The 19,190-nt window shown below is 43.6% G+C and overlaps 1 protein-coding gene across 9 annotated transcripts in view; it reads left to right on the forward strand.

Annotated features, from left to right (window-relative positions):
- The first annotated feature begins 2,062 nt into the window (after positions 1 to 2,062).
- NTRK2 (neurotrophic receptor tyrosine kinase 2) overlaps positions 2,063 to 19,190 on the forward strand; it is a 373,097-nt gene continuing 355,969 nt past the window's right edge. For 5 of the 9 annotated variants that reach the window (XM_017859916.1, XM_017859921.1, XM_017859922.1 and 2 more), the window contains exons 1-4: positions 2,063 to 2,385; positions 2,903 to 3,020; positions 3,307 to 3,512; positions 4,001 to 4,584. In XM_017859916.1, coding sequence (XP_017715405.1) covers positions 4,373 to 4,584 — 212 coding nt within the window. In that variant the 5' untranslated portion in view covers positions 2,063 to 2,385; positions 2,903 to 3,020; positions 3,307 to 3,512; positions 4,001 to 4,372. The remainder of the gene's footprint in view (positions 2,386 to 2,902; positions 3,021 to 3,306; positions 3,513 to 4,000; positions 4,585 to 19,190) is intronic. The other 4 variants (XM_017859917.1, XM_017859918.1, XM_017859919.1 and 1 more) reach the window with 4 other exon arrangements.

The following is a 19,190-nucleotide window of genomic DNA, read 5'->3' on the forward strand; positions in this document are numbered from 1 at the left end:
CCTTCTCTCTGAATGATGACCTTCATTGTCTTATATCCACTGTCTTAACTTTAATATATTTTGTTCAGTGTATTGTTCATATGATTGAGAGAACAAATCTATTCCCTATTACTCCATTTTAATCAGAAGGTGGCAGTATTCTTACTTTTTTTTTACAACTCAGTATTGGATGTTAAAATCAATGTATTGAGTTATTACATGCATTCAAGAATGAAATGGTGTAGAAGAGGATATATTAGTTTATTCTATGTACTAAGCGTAAGGAAGTTTTGTATTGTGACACTTCTTTTTTTGTTAGTGTATGCCTTTATGTATGTGTTCATTGGGTTGTGATATAAAAGGCATTTCTTATTGTGGATCACGGTCAAAAGAGTTTGAGAAACATTGCTCTAGGTACATCATGGTTCAGTGCAGGTAGGAGCCTGCAACACTTTGTTTCTATGCCTGCATTGAAGGGATCTGGAAAAAAATCATCTCTATGTTGTTCATCTGAAAAATGTTCATCATCTCTTACAAAGTCGTGATCTGAGAATCCTTGAAGTGATCTCTGGGACATATCTTATAGGTCTTAAAATCGAGATAGATCCACAATTCTATCAGTTAAGAAATAACTACTGATTGCCAATGTGTTCTAGACACTGTCCTTGGAGGTGTTGAGTTAACAGCATGAATAAGTGGGAGGCCCTCTCTGGCCCGGTGCTGAAGCATATCTGGCTACTAAATGAGACAGAAAGTAAGGCAAGGTTTTAAGCAGTGCTATGAGCACTCAAAACACAAGGAAGATTTGAAATTTTGAAGGTGAGAAGGAGCGTGTCTGGGGGAATAATCCAGGTTCTTGCAGAATTAGAGGTTAAGAAAGTAAGATCTCAACTTTATTTTATTTTATTTATTCATTAAAAATACACATATATTTTAACACCTACTATGTCCTTGAGATATATCAATGAACAAAATAGATAAAAATCCCTGCCTTCATGGAGTGTACATTCTGCTGGGGGAAATTTAAAATATATATATGATAAGTAAATTATCTGTCCAAAAGACAAACTGCTATGGTTGAAATAGTAGAGCAGAAGTAGGGTGATTAGAAGTAGGACCGCAAATCCTAATTTTAAGTGGGAGACAGTTAGTGGAATATATTTAGAATCCAACTATAATAGTAGCATATATTTACTCTAATAGAAATTCTACAAATATTCCAACATAATTGGAATCTTGTGGTGTACAAACCACCGTAAAACTGCCTATTCTCCATACCATTGACATGCTGCAGCCACTAGGGCGCAAATGGGCCGTTTCTTAGAAAAATGGGCTGAGAGTATGGGAGTGTGAGAGAGATGTGGGTGATTACACACACACTCCTTCCTTCCCCAAACGTTCCTCAGGGGCTTCTCCACTTAAGGGGCACTGACAAGACAGGAGGAGTTTTACGTGCGTCTGAGACCAGGTCATTTTTGCCCTTGCTTCTCTTCCTTGGCACGTCCTCACCTAGCAGAAAATCGAGAGAGGCCCTGCTGAGGAGTAAACTTCAGCCTGGCCGTTCACCACTCAAAGTGTGTTACAGCCCAGTGACAGTGGTGAGACAGACCTGCTAGCCTTGCCTTCGGGACCTGCAGCAAGATTTTTGGGTGCCGTCCAAGAATTCCCACGTAACACTCAGCGCCCAGGATCTGTACAAAAAAGCTCCACTAGATGTTTTACGTTCCCTTCGTAATATTTAATGCCTGGCCTAGATCGGAGCATTCACTCTAACGTTCGGTTTCTCGATCCTTCCCATCCCCAGCCTCTGCGGGTAGATCAGTGACTGTTAATATATTTTCAATGAGACTCCAACCCATTGCTCTCGCTGGAGCGGAGGATTGGCCGCCTTTTTCCCCGGGCCGGACCTCGGCGAGGCCAGGCAAGCCGCTCACTGGCCGGGCAGGGACGCGCAGGCGTCGGGCGCCGCTGGTTGCGCATCTGGCGCCAGAGCGCGCCCCCAGCGCTGTGCCCGCCGCGACCGTGGCCGTGGGCTGGTGCTCCGGAGCGTGCCGGGCGCTCTCTCCCCGCGCGGGGGCACCAGAGCCCTCGGAAGTGTCAGGCACTGCGGTGCATTTTCCCAGTTCTCTTTTAAATGACTGCGGAAAAACAGATTCCGAGCCGCAAAAGGGAAGACGGATTCTCAGACAAGGCTTGCGAATGCCCCGCAGCCGTCATTTAACTGCGCCCGCAGAACAGTTACGGTTTGTCACCCGACCCTCCCGGATCGCCTAATTTGTCCCTAGTGAGACCCTGAGGCTCTGCCCGCGCCTGGCTTCTTCGTAGCTGGATGCATATCGTGCTCCGGGCAGCGCGGGCGCAGGGCACGCGTTCGCGCACACCCGCGCACACATGAACACGCGCAAGGTACGGCAGGGGAGCAAGGGCTTGGGGATGTCCTGCGTGGGGGTGGGCATCGCGGGGAGTGAAGCTACGATCTGGGAATGGCTACATCCCGACAGGTTAAAGGATGAGAGAAAATGACGCGGCGCCACACATCGGACAGGCCAGGGTGGCCACCGAGCCTTTAGAATACGCATCAGGCGCGCTCCCTTCCCCTCACATGTCTCTATTTCCCGGGCGTGTGATGGCAGAAAACGGCAGGAAAAAGACCCACTTAGAGAGCTAGAATTGTGTTTGGAGACTCCCTTCCCTCTGCAAAAGCACCAACAGGAAGCCCCTCCAAAACCACCGATCCCCAAATAGGTGGCCCGGAATGGGGGCGGTGATCCTTGGTTACCAATGCAGAACACGTTTTGGTGTTTACAACATTTATTTATTTTTAGGATAGCTTGCCCTCCCTTTTAGGCAGGGTGGGAAAGGAGAACGCGGGGAGGGAGAAGGGAGGGAGGATTCCTATAATAAGAATCAGCGCATTTTTCAGAGCTGAACCAAGCACGGTTTCCATTTCAAAAAGGGAGCCAGCCTCTACCGCGATTGTAGAAGAGACTGTGGTGTGAATTAGGGACCGGGAGGCGTCGGAGGAACGGTTCATCTTAGAGGTACCTGGATGTAAATTCACACACACACACACACACACACACACACACACACACACAGAGGCACGCGCGCGCGTGTCTACACGGCCAGGATGTGTGCGTGTGTGCGTGCGTGTGTGCGCGCGTGTGTGCACTCCCACATGCTGCTGCTGTCTGCTTCTGGCCAGTGGCACTGATGCCTCCCTCCTCCCTGCTCGCCCCCAGATTCCCCTCCCCTCCCTGGTGCTTTTGTCTGGAGGGTGTTATGGGTTTGTGTGTGTATGAGCGCGTGTGTGTTTTTGGATTTCAGACTAATTTTCTGGAGTTTCTGCCCCTGCTCTGCGTCAGCCCTCACGTCACTTCGCCAGCAGTAGCAGAGGCGGCGGCGGCGGCTCCCGGAATTGGGTTGGAGCAGGAGCCTCGCTGGCTGCTTCGCTCGCGCTCTACGCGCTCAGTCCCCGGCGGCAGGATCCTGGACCCAGGCGCCGCCGGCGGACGTGAGGCGCCGGAGCCCGGGTGAGCAGCGCAGACAGTGCCCTGGGTCGCCTCGGCCCTCCCTGTCTCCCCATGGGGCGGCCTCGGCTACTCCCCAGGTGGGACGTGCCGCGCCACCTGCCCGCGCCACCGGCACCCAGCGGCCGTGGCGGATTCTGCAGCATCATTCGGGGGCCCCGTCGCGGAGCCAAAGCTGCCGGCAGTCTCCGCATTCCCCTTTAAAGGGTCCTTCGCCCGGCCTGTACCATGGAATCCTGTCTCGGGGACCCTTTCCCTACCTCCCCTCCCTTGGCCTCAGGCTCGAAGAGAGAGTGGGCACTCTGGTGGCTCCAGCGGCGTCCGTGCCATCGCGGGGCAAGTTGATTCCTGGGCCGGAGCTGGGCACTCATCCATCCACAGTCTCCCGGCTGGGATCGGGGTGGGGATGACGCGAGCGCAGAGGGAGAGTGCTCCAATTAGTGGTGTTGGGGGTCCTACACTCAGTCTTACGCGTGTCTGTTTGTCCTCAGCCTCGAGGTGCATACCGGACCCCCATTCGCGTCTAACAAGGAGCCTGCGCCCCAGAGAGTCCCGGGAGCGCCGCCGGTCGGTGCCCGGCGCGCCGGGCCATGCAGCTACGGCCGCGGCGGAGCTCCGAGCGGCGGTAGCGCCCCCCTGTAAAGCGGTTCGCGATGCCGGGGTCACTGTGAACCCTGCCGCCTGCCGGAATACGCTCCGCTCCGGACCAGCTCAGCCTGTGATACGCTGGACTCGGCGCGCCCGCAGCAAGCACCGAGGAGTCAAGAGAGCCACAAGCGCGGGGAAGGCCTCCCCGCACAGGTCGGGGAAACCGGCCGGTGCAGCGCGGGGACACGCACTCGGGCTGGCACTGGCTGCTAGGGATGTCGTCCTGGATAAGGTGGCATGGACCCGCCATGGCGCGGCTCTGGGGCTTCTGCTGGCTGGTTGTGGGTTTCTGGAGGGCCGCTCTCGCTTGTCCCACGTCCTGCAAATGCAGTGCCTCTCGGATCTGGTGCAGCGACCCTTCTCCTGGCATCGTGGCATTTCCAAGGTTGGAACCTAACAGTGTAGATCCTGAGAACATCACCGAAATGTGAGTTCCTGGAGCTTTTCCTCTTTTTTCTCCTTGCCCCTAGGGCCCGGGCTGGCCAGATGGGTAGGTCCTGGAAGTGAATGCTGTCTCAAGAGTGGGGAGAAGTCAGAGACAAGAGATGCAGGGCAGGGTCATCTGTCAGTTACCTGTGTGTTTCACTGGCTTGGGACTGCTAGTGCAGGAGAAGTGTGACACTTTAGAATAAGTTTTAAATATAGATATACATATGCCGATTATATATGTATTCCTCGTGGGAAGGAACTCACTGTGCTTTTTATATTTCAAAGCTTTGCTGGGTGTGCTTTAGGCTTTCCGTATGCACTAACTTAGTTTTGGGCATTTTTGTTTCATAAAGTGCTGTGTGTATGTTGTGTTAGAAGTTCCATTAATATTCACTAGAAAAGAGGTTAAAATAATTAACTTTCCCGAATCTGTTGAAGGAAGTGACAGTCTCTCCCTTAACATCTTTTTTGAGGTTTGAGTTAACCACTTTCCCTTTTCATTTTATATATCAAATTTTGCTTAAGATGATGGCATCCAGAGATGGCCTTGAAAATGATCTGTAAGAGGAGAAGTTCTGAGTGTTGAAATGCACTCGCTCAAAAGAAAAAATGTGATCGTTGGAAGCCTAAAAGCCTGGTTTGATTTAATTTGGACTTGACTTCCCAGAGATATGATTTTGAGACCACTTGGATTATAACTCTTAATTGCCCATTGAATAATTTCCCAGGACTAGGCTGGATGATAAAGTAGTGGGTAGAACTCTGATGAATGCTGGCTTAAGCATTGGACCCCTGTATCCCTGGAAATGTTTGAGCTTGTTGTGGCTTGAAGAAACAGAACTGTGTATTTCTTTTCTCCTTTTCTGATGCTTTGTGACAAACACATTACCAAGCAAGAACTTGCCAGTCCTTTCTCTAGCATTCCTGTGTCACCTCTACTGGGGTGTTATTGTTATTTTTTCCTTAAGGATGCTGTCATTCCATACATCTCATTAACACGAGATTTTATTTATATACGTGCAAGATTGTAAGGCAAAGTTTCTTCCAGTTTTCCTTACTGTGTTTGATACTGAGATAGGCAGCCCTAAAGTGGGGCTTGGGCTGTGGCCTTCCGGTTGTCGAGTGCGCATGCATTTTTCCTTCCACAGAAAACATACAACCATGTTTCTGCCAACGTAGTTGACCAAGATAACCTGTTTTTTACTGTAAGTAAGAGACCTTCCTAGTCTCTATTGCCTGTTCTGCTGCTGATGCTTATGGTGTAAGCCTCAGGCAAAAGGAAATGACAGCAGAGCAGAGGGGAATGTTCAAGCCTAGCATAGCTGAGACATGTCGGGAGCAGCCAACTATCGGACTGAGTCCAGGGTGCTAGGATCTCTATCTTTTTGGCAAGGAAACAGGAGCAAGAGCAGAGAGCAAGGGTGGATAGGGCCCCAACTGTGGTGGTCTTGGACTGGGCTGGTTGAGGCTTACCAGGTTGGTCCAAAGTTTGTGGCCTTTTGTCAGAATCTTTTTCATGAGATGGGGTGTCAGTATTTAGATGGAGGAGGCCATATGGAATTCAGAGTGCTTCTGACTGTTTTGAGATCATGGGGAGTGTCTTACACAGTTAGATATTGTTGTGTGTGTGGTGGTGGTGCTTTTGAAATTCTGTTTTAGGTGATAGATGCATATAATGAAGAGAGAAATAAGATAGGGCTGATCATTTTCACTTTAACTGTTTTCTCTTTGATAATTTTAAGGCTATGATCTGAGAAAAGGAAATAAAACTATCTTTAAATCTAAAAAATTATTATTTCAGACCTTCCTGATCTTAGCTATCTAATGTATATGAAATCAATTGATTTCAGTGGAGCTTTCTTATATCTGTCTTCACAATTGTTGTTGCTTCTTTTATATCTGATGGCAGATTCCTATTTTCAGCTTTTCTAAAGTAGATTTTTAAAATATCTACTAAAACGTGTGTCATAGTTATTCATTCAGTCGTGGCACTTCTAATTTCTACTTTAATTTTTTTCCCTTTTGATTTGAAAACCTCTTGGGGTTGTGGGAGTGGGGAGGTATATAGGGCTAAGTGTTGAGAACAGGGAGTTAGGTTAGTAATAGTAGTCTGGCTGGGTGAATGTGAGTCCTGAGACAAAGTATGTTTCTGTGCTCTATCTCAGCTTCATGTGAGCCCAGCCAGTTTGTGCCCCAGTGCCTTTATCTGTAACTCATATTGCAATACTTATTTGGAAAGTACTCATATAATTATTTTGAATTCTGCTTTTTTGACCTCAAAATGACATCGGTGGATGCGCTTGTTTCATCTCATCCTTATATGACACAATCTGTGTTCTTTTTCTTACATGTTAATATTTGCTTGAACAACTTTTAAATTCTTGGCCAGTGGATACCAGCTACAGTTGGAACCAAATTATACATATTTTAAAACTTTGATATTAGGCCCAGTGGTATTCCTAAAATAACCTGTCGTAAAGTTCTGGTTTAATGGCATGTAGCTGAAGTTACATGCTCCTATTTTTTTAAAAATAGAAATAATGTATCGAATGAACTGTGATTAACAACACACAACTTGCTGAAACAACAGTTTACCACATCATTCAAAAATGGTGTCTCTTTTAGCATCTATATATTAAACCATCCTGCCCTTAGGGTTCTGAGAACACAAATAGCGGAACATTTAAAAAATGTATAGATTAAGAGGTAGGATCTTTTGTGTTATTGTTTTACATGCATACTTTAAGCTAAGCTGACATTTTGTCCTCAGAGTCATTAAACCTATTTTATTAAAAATCTTCCCATCACAGTACCTGTTTTATATTTTTTGCTCACTAATGTGACATAACCAGATCAATATCTATAGGTATGTATAACGCCTGCTCTGCATCACACTGCTAAGTGGCAGCTCCTGTTATTTGGAAATGGTTATACCACAGTCGTGTTAAAATGAATTTAAACACAGTACCAATGTCACATGCAATGGAATTCAAGAGTGAAGCCTGTTGTTGGAATTATGTAACTGGCCGTTTAAATCCCAGTTGTATTAAGTGCCAAAGTGCATTGCAAAGGACAAGCTCTGTTTCAACCAAGTGGTAAAAGGCACAGTCAAAAGAAGTCATGCATTTTTTTAGCTGTGGTAAAAAAAAAAAAAAAAATACATAACCTCAAATTTACCATCTGACAGTTCAGTGGTGTTCTGTATATCCGTGTTTTGTGGAAGGGCGTGCATTTTATGTTGCACATGCTTAGTGAAGACCAACACGGATCTGTTTTGAGTTTCCTCAGTGGTACTCTCTGATTTGGGGTACTATTTGAGACAAGCCTTGTATTTTTCCTCTTAGCACAACCTCAATAGAATTTGAAGCTTCTCCTATCACAGACTCTATGTGCAATTTATTGTTGGCCTGGTTAAGCAGCTGTGATGTTGTGTCATTAATACATTGATTTTGGCCCTGTTACTTTAGTAAGCTTTGCCATTGCAATTAATTGGACTTAAAAAAATCCTGGCATTCACCAAGATTCAGTGAAAGGCATCAGTTTTTATTACTCTGATGTTTACTTCTCAGGCTCTCCATTGGGCATTGTAGAACTTTGGATTGTGGCTTATATGCATTTAAGAGCCATGTATTTAAATTTGGAGCTTGGTTGCATAAGCCACACTAGACTTGTTAATAAATAAGGCAGTCTAATTTACATCATTCATTATTTAATACAGCTTGCAAGCTGGAGTTGAGAACGTGCTGTCTTCATAGTGTAGGTATTTACAGACATCAGCTTGGCACAACCGTGTGGAGTCTTTTTAGTTTCATACCTTCAATCTCTGCAACATGGGAACTTCCGTGACCCTGGGCAAACCAATGGAAAAGCCTTGTGACCCTTTTGACCCTACTTTCTTCCACCTCCCCTTCCATCACCCATTATTTACTATACAGGAAAATGGGTTTGATTTTTTTCTTCTCTGAAAAGTGATATTTCCTTATGGGAATTCAGAATGCTGGAGTTAAGAGAAGAGCCTGGGTTGTGTGTTATTACAAGCAAGTAATGGGAAGTTGAAGCATTGTGGTCCCAGCTCCCTAGTGTCGAGTTTAGGTCTGTTTAAGGTCTCTCACTGTTTCTATCCCATAAACCTCTGTTTGTGTCTGTTTCAATATTCCCTTATAAAGATGTTTTCTAAGCTGAAGAGTTGGCTGAACAGCTGAGAGTTGAGGTCTCTTTCTCACTAGGAATATTCTGTATGATCTCTTTGACTGTATCTAGGTCATAGGAGTATAAAAACTAGAGTTTTTGTTTAACTGGGGAAGGGGAATTGAATTTCTTTTCTCTTTTCCTTTCTTCTTCTTCTTTTATTTATTTATTTTTTTTGCCTTGAGTATTAAGCAAGTGAATCCAGTGTTAACCCATTGCTCATCTTAGGGAAAAAACATTATCAAACCATTATTGAATACCATAAACTGGCGTTATCCCTCTGGCTAACTTTACCACTTCTCTAGAGAGTTTCTTGTAGGTTCAGAAGCTATAGGGTAGGATGTGACATGAAAGACCTGCCCCTTGGAACCAGGCCAGTTTTTAGTCGCTCCTGATGCCTGTAATCAATGGGAGGATTTGGGGGAGAGACTGTTGAGGAGTGGCAAAGTTTTTACTTGTTTGATGTGTGTTTGTGAGAGAGAGAGAGGGAGAGAGAAAGAGAGAGGGAAGAAAAAAAAGCCCTGAATCTTGGATTATTTATAGTTGATCAATCATTTTTATAGTCTACTTGGTTGAGCTATTTTAAAACAAATCCCACCTCAGGCCTCAAATGGCAAAGATCTGAGCTCCACTGTGGCCTGATAATTTTAGCTCACATTCGATTGCTGATCAATCTCCATTAGAAAAGTAAAGGTCCCATATAACTGGGTGCCTTCTCACCACTTAACTTTGCTCTCTGGGGTGTCCAAAGGACTGGGAAGTCATAAATATTGATCTGGGAGATGGATGAGTGAATGTGCCCAAAGTTATAAAAATCTTGCAAAGAAAAATAATGTGTAGATACCAAGTTTATTCTTTATGTGTTTCAAAAAATAAAAATAAAAAAGCATATCATGGAAAGCTGGAGTCAGGAGACCTGGAAACTGCATCCCAATGTCACCACTACCCAGTCACTACCCAGTTATCTGATCTTGAAGCAGCTTTTTAATGTTTCTGGGCCTCAGCTTGTCACGTGTAAACCAAGGGCTTTGGATTTGATGCTCAGACAAGTTTCTCCAGGCTCTGAAGTTTCCTGAAGCCTCGGTCATGGAGATAAGGAAGTGTATACATCAGCTGTGAAGGAAGGGGGCGATGCAAGGTGCTCTGGGTCTGGTGGTGTGTGAATTTGAAGACCTTTGGTGTCAGAGTGTTATGTGGAAATGTTTTCAGTGTCTGCTCTGAACTCCCTCAGACCATGTCTTTTTAAATGTGAGCTGCTAACAAGGCTAGTGGCATGTAAGTACTGGTCTAATGAGTCTAAGGCCACAGGGTCAGTGTTCAGATGGGTCACTTAGAATCGGAACCTTAGAAAGAGAAAGAGGGCTTTAGAAATGATTTGCTTCAGCCTCTTCTTTGCAAAAATCAAGGGCAGTGAAGAAAGTCGCCCAAGGTCGACTTATTAACAGCATGGTGGAAACTAGAAGCTCTTTCTCTTAGCATCCAAATGAATGCTGGGGGGACTTTGCTTTAGGGTGCCTCCCCTCTGTTCTGTGTTCTCAAACCGACTGCCTCATTCTGGCTCACCATTTTATTAGGTTGGTGCAAAAGTAATTGCGCTTTTTGCCATTACTTTTGCACCAACCTAATAGAACCACCATAAATGGGGAGACAAGGTTAACATGACTAAGTCTGTGCAAACTCATCTCTGTGAGAGACCAAATAAAAAGTGCATGAGCTACTGATCTGAAAGCAATCATCTTATCTTCATATAGGAAGAAATATATTTTCTGTTTAGCTTACTCTGTGTGTGTGTGTGTGTGTGTGTGTGTGTGTGTGTGTGTGTGTTAAATTTCAAGTGTTCCTCTTCTTCAGGCAATTCATACACAAAAATTGAGCTTCAAAGAAAAGCCTTCATGAGTTGGCAGCAATGAGGTATGCTAACCTTGTGCCTGCTGGGCCATCTTTGCAGATTGGGGTTGGAGGAGGGGCAGAGCAGACAGAATGAAATGAAGGCTGTTGCCCCTGGAGTCTTTGCCACAGTCGGGGGTGCTTATGTAAGTGGAGAAACCCACAGCCCTTTCCACGAGGTCTGTGTTAGCTCCCCTGAAAGACTTGTGGCAAGAGAGTACTTATTCTTCCCCGACTTCTTTCTTCTCCCTGACTTCTCAGTGCCTCAAGATTGATGACCAGTCTCAGTGACTGAGCCAGTGAGCAAACTTCAGGATTATTGGCTCCCGTCCAAAACTCATCCAGCTACCATTTTATATTTGTTCGTGTTCTGCTCTGAGACCTTTCCAGGAAAAGCACCCTTCTGAGAGATATTTTTGGTTGCGTGAAGGTTTGCTCCCATGGGACGTGAAGGGCCCTTTACAGACATCCGCTTATTTAGGTTTACAGCCTCACTCTTAAGAAGGTGGGGAGGTTTTGGCAGCCTCTGAGGGGCTGTCAGGTTTATTAGTTTGCCTGGGCCCCTTGGTAAAGCAGAGCATAATTAGGGATAGGATCCTATCTAATGTCTCACTTAGGACTCTGTCTACTCCAACCTTGTTGCCCAAATTTGACCTCGAGAGCCTAGGAGAGGTCTAGAGACTTGAACTCATGTTCACAGGTTAAATGTTATGCAGTGCAAAGGAGGTGGGCTGGTGCTTCATCTACTCTCTGCCCCACCCCCATCCTCTTCTCCTGTTCAGCTCCTGGGCAGTCTGATATATATTGTGAAGAGATAAACGATTTGGTTTCCTTTGGTAATATGGCATCTTCTTGTACAAAATAAAACTGTTAATAATCACACACCACTTAGAGTTCCTTTTTTATGTCAAATAAGGACAAATTGCTACTTAGCATCCCATCCTTTCCCGTAATCTTCATATCCCAAGAATTGTCTACACACACATACATAGACACACACAATAATGTTGTATGCGCGTACCGTGTTTTTATTAATACATAGATCTGTGTATAAAACTCTGTTATGTGTAATTTGTTCAACTTAATTATCTTGAGTTGTAAACTTTTCTGAATAATTGAGAATGTACTTCCCTAAACCACTGTTTTAGTTTTGTTTTTATCATTCTGGATTTCTCTTGGCCAGGACCTGGTTGGGCTGTCTTCTTTGTGAGAAGTACTTGAGTGTTAGTGCATTGACCCTGTTAGCTGACCTGGTCACTCAGAGACCCACTGTGTCTCTCTTCTGGTTCTTTGATCTCTTCTCAACATAAATGAACAATGTAAACGAAACTGAAAGGTATTGGAATTTTGGTTTCAACCTCTGCAGTGTAGTGCAATTTAAAAAGAAAGAATCTTCTCGACGCTAATCTTTGTAACAAGAGTTGTTTCTACTTCATGTACCCCAGAGTCCCTTGCTGTGAGGTGGCAGAGGGGCCTATGCCTGAATTGCCTGACTCTTGTTCACCGTGGGGCAAGTGACCTCTCTTTTCTGGGCTTGGCTTATTCTTCTGTGTGATGCATGTGTAGGGGTGGAGGGTGCCGGGCAAGAGAGTTTGACATCATAGCCCCTAGATTCCCCGGTAAGGTGTGACAAAGAAACACACAACTACAGCGAAAAAAAAAAAAAAAAATCCAAAACAAGTGTCTCTCTCCAAAGAACAAAACAAAACCCCAAACTAGAACACTCTTTTTAGTTTACTCCCAATTTTATGTCAAAACCCTGCTGCTACCACCCCAAACTCAAAGAATGTTATAGATGATGTTGCTCCTTGGATATTTCTTGTGCACGTCTGGTGCTATGGCCCGAATGTTTGTATTCTCCCAAAATTCATATGTTGAAACTCAGTCACCAGGGTAGTGGTGTTGAGAGGTGGGAGTTGATTAGGACATAAAGGCCAATGGGGTTAGTGGCCCTTATAAAAGAGATTCCAGAGAGCTTGTTTGTCCTTCCTGCTATGTGAGGACACACAAAGAAGGTGCCGTTTATGAGGAATGGGCCCTCACCAGATATTGAATCTCCTAGAATCTTGATCTTAGACTTCCCAGCCTCTAAAACTGTGAGCAATACATTTCTGTTGTTATAAATTACCCAGTCTAAAATATTTTATTATAGCAGCCCAAATGGACTAAGGTACATGGGTTTGACCCTTTCTCTTTGCAACTCTTCAGCCTTCTTCTGTTTCTGGTGGTGGTTCTTATCCCCTTCCCCTCTGTTCCCAAATCACAGACATACATATACAAGTAATCATTTGGCTGGAAACCCTTTTAATAGATTGTAAAGAAATCTTGGCTTGTGTACTTTTTTCTGGTGGATGACCTGAGGGCAGACTGTCATTGTTTCAACTGAACCTGACTTGATAAGGTTAACAGTCAGAAAGGAGACAAAGTATAGGAACCTGGTATAACTGAAAGGAGCCCTGGTCAGGGAGATAGGATTTGGGATACCCACTCTCTGACAGTATTGGGGTCTGGGATCTTGGTTGAGCTACTTGACCTCACCAGCCTGAGTGATTTCATCTTGAATCTGGAGGCTGCGACTCCCATGCATGCTACTCCTTGAAAGACTCTGTGGTTCTGAATCAGTCAGCCATGGACACTAGTGTTTCCTTTTCTGTTCTAGAATTCACCATTGCCTCCACTCCAGGGGCAAACCAGGGTCTGCTTCAGTTCTTTTGGTGGCTAAACAGCAGAAACCCAACCTGTAGGTTTTCTTTAAGTCCAGCTCTGCCACTGAGGCTGGAAGGTTTTGCTGGTCACCAGCTTCCTGCCATCCTGGGTGGCAGCCCTTCCGTGGTTTCCCACTAAGAGAAACACATTTTTATTTTTTTCCTGGGATTAGTGTTCAAGACTTTTTCAGCCCATTCCTGGCCCACTTCTGTGGATGACGCTCTGGCAAGTTTTGTAACTGACCTTTTTGGTTAGTTTCTGTTTTCTGTGAACCCAAGAGCAGAAGCTTTCACGGACATCAGATCTTATTTTGCTGCTCATCAAGTTGTCTTTTCATCTTGGTGGAATAGTTTGTTACATTTCCTGATTGTCATGTGGGTGAGCTGCCATCATGCAGACAGTAGTTCAGTGTCACTAGTGTTATTGAGGACACGGAGATGTCCAACAAGTAGGGTACTCTGCAGAGGCAAGGAGCCCCTGCACAGCTTATATCTAGCAAGAGACAGATGCATACACATCTAAACACTTCCAATGGTGGGAAACATTGATGTGTAGATGGGATGTGAGTAATTCCCAATCCTTACTTCCTATGGTGGCAGTAATCCAACTGAGTTTCATTATTTTCTGTCAAATGAGTTTTGGTATTCCTGGGGCCACCTTCACTCATACTGCATTAGAGTAAGCTGCAACTTGCATCTGCAACCGGTTACGATGGAAGAGCTGGAGTGCCTTTCAGCTGAAGCTAATCACTGAACCTCTTGGCTCATCCTCTTAAGCTTTTTTCTATCAGCAACTTTCCCTCTCTCACATATCTGTATTTTCTGTTTCTTTCTATTGTTCCACATTTTAAGATAAGAATTGAAGCAGGTTCATGTTCCTCCCATCTTAGAAAAGCTTTCCTTTAGCATGATTCCTTCCCTCTCCTTCTGATCCTGACTGATCTCCCTTCAAAGCCAGATCTTGGAAGAGTGATCTGTATTCATTATGTCTATTTTCCTATCTCCTATACCAGTCTCATTCCACTGTTTTTCAAACTCACTCCACCACAGTCCCCAGAAGACTTCATGGGCCATATTCCTCGTTCCTTATCTTACTTGACTTCTTAGCAGAACTTGGCTTCATTTCTCACTCCCTCCTTGAAACATCCTTTTCCTTTGGCCTTGGTGTAACCACATTTTTCTTGTTTTCCCTCTGTCTCTCTGCATGCTACTTGTTTGCTTTATTTGTCGGTTCCTTTTCTCTGCTCTTAAAAACAGACCTTAAAAGTTGATGTCCCTTGGGATTCTGTCCTATGGCTGCTTCTCTTCCTGGGCTATCTCTGGGCTACATCACCCTCACCCATTACTTATGTTATTTCTTTGTGCTAATGATTTCCTAATCTGTTTCCCATCAATTATCAGTGAAGACCTTTGTAATCATGTATGCAATACCTCTCAGATACAGGACAGTGTCACACTTGTCATTTCTAAACAAAACTTTTCATTGTTGCCCCAAACCCGTTGCCAGTGTTCCCTATTGTAATGGATGGCACCATTATCCAGTCAGTAATACAAGCCACAAAATGTGACTCTTCCTTCTTTGTAACCCCATACTCATTCACATATTATGTCTTGTCAATCCAGTTTCCTAAGTATTTCTTAAATCTAATTTTTAAAGTCTCCTCCGACATTATTCAATCATTCTTTCAACAAATATTGATTGGGGTCTTCTCTATGTTAGACACTAGCTAAGTACATGGGATATGGTGAGAAAAACTGCCCTGGTCTCTTCTTACCAGGATTGCAGTGTGCGGGGGCGGGGGGCGGGGAACAAACATCTGATAAATACTTACATAAAAACAATATAATTCATGCCATCATCATCTTTGCCTAAAATGCTGCCATCGCTTCCTATTTCGCATCCCTGCCTCCAGTCTTGTCCCCTCTCTACCCATGCCACACTGTAGCTGGAGTGGTCTTTCTGAAATGCTGATCTTATCATGTCACTGCTTATAATTACCCTCTGGCTCCCGGTGTCTCTTAAAATAATGCCTAAAGTTGTTTATTTTAGTTTTAGTTTTCAAAAAATAGAAGAAAATTGTCGCTATATTGCTATATAAAGAGGCATATAACTATTACATGGACCAGAATGCACAGATCAGCATAACGGTCTTTTTCTACACCAGCAGCTCTATAAAAAAGAACAAATTATAACTGGAAGCTTGCTTGGTGATCTTGGAATTAGAGCAAGGGCATTTAATTCTGCATTTAAAACATTAAATGGCATTAAGCTAAGCTTGCCTGAGGCATCCATCTCCATAATGGGAGAGCCTTCACAAAGGGAATGTAGAACTTGAAGTACTTTGGCCCAGACTTGTATCCCCTGGATGGACACTCCTTTTCCTCTCCTTCATTCACTGCCCAGCACCAATGCTGATTGATGCATTCTTTCTTTGGAAAGGTTAGTGCCTTTAACCAAGGCTTCTCATGCCTGGGAGCCTTTCAGATTCTTTAAAGTGATTTTGCACATCTTCTCTCTGAAATGCATTAACTTTATTGTATGGAATTTAGCTGGTAATTTTAGTTTTTAAAATAATATTTGAAAGTGATCAGAAATGCAGGCAGCACAAAGGAGTGTACCATGAATACACTTTGTAACTCTTGTTACAAAGAGTGTACCTTCACTCTGAAGAAGGTGGGGAGGTTTTGGCAGCCTTTGAGGGGCTGTCAGGTTTATTAGTTGGCCTGGGCCCCTTGGTAAAGCAGAGCATAATTAGGGATAGGATCCTATCTAATGTCTCACTTAAGGCTCTGTCTACTCCAACCTTGTTGCCCAAATTTGACCTCGAGAGCCCAGGCAATTCCCTCCCACCATGTACTCCCACCCTCTAAAATCCCTCAGCTCCCCTCTCCCACAACAACCACGGATCTTATTTTGTGTCGGTTCCCTTTCAGAAATCTTCTTACATATATAGTGTACACATAGGTCTTTTTAGTTTGTATACAAATGAGGGCATGCTATATCCCCTCTTCTACATCTTGGTTTTCATACATTTTATGTATCTTAAAATGTTTCTGGATAAACGTATGTAACCAACTTTATTTTCTTCCCAGCTGCACAGAAATCCTCTGGATAAATAGACTCTATTTAACCAACTTCTTACTGGACAACTCCAGTGTACAAATTCTTGTGCATACCTTCTACTTGTACCCTCACATGGCAGAAGGGACAGACAAGTTCCCTCTGGCCTCTCTCATAAAGGGCATTAATCTCATCCCACCCTAATGACCTAATCCCCTCCAGAAGTCCCCACCTCCCAACATCACATGCATAACTTTATCTATAGGAAATGTTCCTAGAATTTGAATTGCAGGAAAATTGCAAGATATTTGTGATTTGTGTGTGTGTGTGTATATGTGTGTGTGCCTGTGTGTGTGTGTGTGTGTGTGTGTGTGTATTTTACCTTAAGTTCCGGGATACATGTGCAGAATGTGCAGGTTTGTTACATAGGTATACATGTGTCATGGTGGTTTGCTGCACCTATCAACCTGTCATCTAGGCTTTAAGCCCCACATGCACTGGGTATTTGTCCTAATGCTCTCCCTCCCCTTGTCCCCCACCCCCAACAGGCCCTGGTGTGTGGTGTTCCCCTCCCTGTGTCCATATGTTCTCATTGTTCAACTCTCACTTATGAGTGAGAACATGCGGTGTTTGGTTTTCTGTTCCTGTGTTAGTTTGCTGAGAATGCTGGCTTCCAGCTTCATCCATGTCCCTGTAAAAGACATGATCTCATTCTTTTTTGTGGCTGCATAGTATTCCATGGTGTATATGTGACACATTTTCTTTATCCAGTCTATCATAGATGAGCATTTGGGTTGGTTCCAAGTCTTTGCTATTGTAAATAGTGCTGTAATAAATATACGTGTGCATGTGTCTTTATAGTAGAATGATTAATAATCCTNTCTAGGCTTTAAGCCCCACATGCACTGGGTATTTGTCCTAATGCTCTCCCTCCCCTTGTCCCCACCCCAACAGGCCCTGGTGTGTGGTGTTCCCCTCCCTGTGTCCATATGTTCTCATTGTTCAACTCTCACTTATGAGTGAGAACATGCGGTGTTTGGTTTTCTGTTCCTGTGTTAGTTTGCTGAGAATGCTGGCTTCCAGCTTCATCCATGTCCCTGTAAAAGACATGATCTCATTCTTTTTTGTGGCTGCATAGTATTCCATGGTGTATATGTGACACATTTTCTTCATCCAGTCTATCATTGATGAGCATTTGGGTTGGTTCCAAGTCTTTGCTATTGTAAATAGTGCTGTAATAAATATACGTGTGCATGTGTCTTTATAGTAGAATGATTAATAATCCTTTGGGTATATACCCTTTGATGGGATTGCTGGGTCAAATGGTATTTCTGGTTCTAGATCCTTGAGGAATCACGACGCTCTTTTCCACAACGGTTGAACTAATTTACACTCGCACCAACAGTGTAAAAGCGTTCCTATTTCTCCACAACCTCGCCAGCATCTATTGCTTCCTGACTTTTAATAATTGCCATTCTGACTAGCGTGATAGTACCTCACTGTGGTTTTGATTTGCATTTCTCTAATGAAATGATGAGTGAGAGCGATGATGAGCTTTGGTTCATATGTTTGTTGGCTGCATAAATGTCTTGTTTTGAGAAGTATCTGTTCATATCCTTTGCCCACTTTTTTATGGGGTTGTTTTTTTTCTTGTAAATTTGTTTAAGTTCCTTGTAGATTCTGGATATTAGACCTTTGTCAGATGTGTAGATTGCAAAAATTTTCTCCCATTCTCTAGGTTGCCTGTTCGCTCTGATGATAGTTTCTTTTGCTGTGTAGAAGCTCTTTAGTTTAAGTAGGTACCATTTGTCAAGTTTGACTTTGGTTGCGATTGCTTTTGGTGTCCTAGTCATGAATTCTTTGCCCATACATATACCTGAATGGTATTGCCTAGGTTTTCTTCTAGGGTTTTTATGGTTTTGGGTTTTACATTTAGGTCTTTAATCCATCTAGAGTTAATTTTTGTATGAGGTGTAAGGAAGGGGTCCAGTTTCAATTTTCTGCATATGGCCAGCCAGTTTTCCCAGGAACATTTATTAAACCGGGAATCCTTTCCCTATTGCTTGTTCTTGTCAAGTTTGTCAAAGATCAGATAGTTGTAGATGTGTGATGTTATTTCTGAGGTCTCTAATATTTGCGATTTTTAGGTAAATATTGCCAAGTTGTTTTGCAAAGAGGTCACATTTTGTTCTCCCACAGAAGCTGGGAGTGCCTGCTTTCCTACAATTCAGCCAGTACTATTATTGAACCTTTTGTTATCAAACCTTTTGTCGTTTGTCAGCCAGTTTCCTGAGAAATGTGCCTCAATTGCTGTATTTTGCAGTTTTGTAATTATGATTCGAATGGAAAGTCTTTTCATATGTTTGTAAGTCATTGGTATTTTTTTTTCAGTAAACTTAGCCCTTTTCTTTTTTAATTGAATCAGTGGCCTTTTCAAAAAATAAGAGAATTTGTACTTTGCCTAATGTTTTGCTTGTCTTCTAATGTCAGTTATGGATTATGATATTTCTTTTTTCTCCTCCTCCTCTTCCTCCTTTTTTGTGAAGCAGAATTAATTTTTTTCTAGTAAAGTTTATTTTCTTTTCTGTGTCTATGTTGTAGATATGGCTAAGAAGACTATTGCCTTTCCTAAGAGTATAAAATGAACAATTCTATATTTTCTTCTACTGCTTTTACTATTATATGTTTTTACGTTTAAAGCTTTTGTCTATCTAAATTTTAAAAATATATGGAGTGATGTAGCAATTGTTTTATTTATTTATT

Source organism: Rhinopithecus bieti, unplaced genomic scaffold (assembly GCF_001698545.2).
Source record: "Rhinopithecus bieti isolate Rb0 unplaced genomic scaffold, ASM169854v2 scaffold_51345, whole genome shotgun sequence".
NCBI classification, from domain to species: Eukaryota; Metazoa; Chordata; class Mammalia; order Primates; family Cercopithecidae; genus Rhinopithecus; species Rhinopithecus bieti.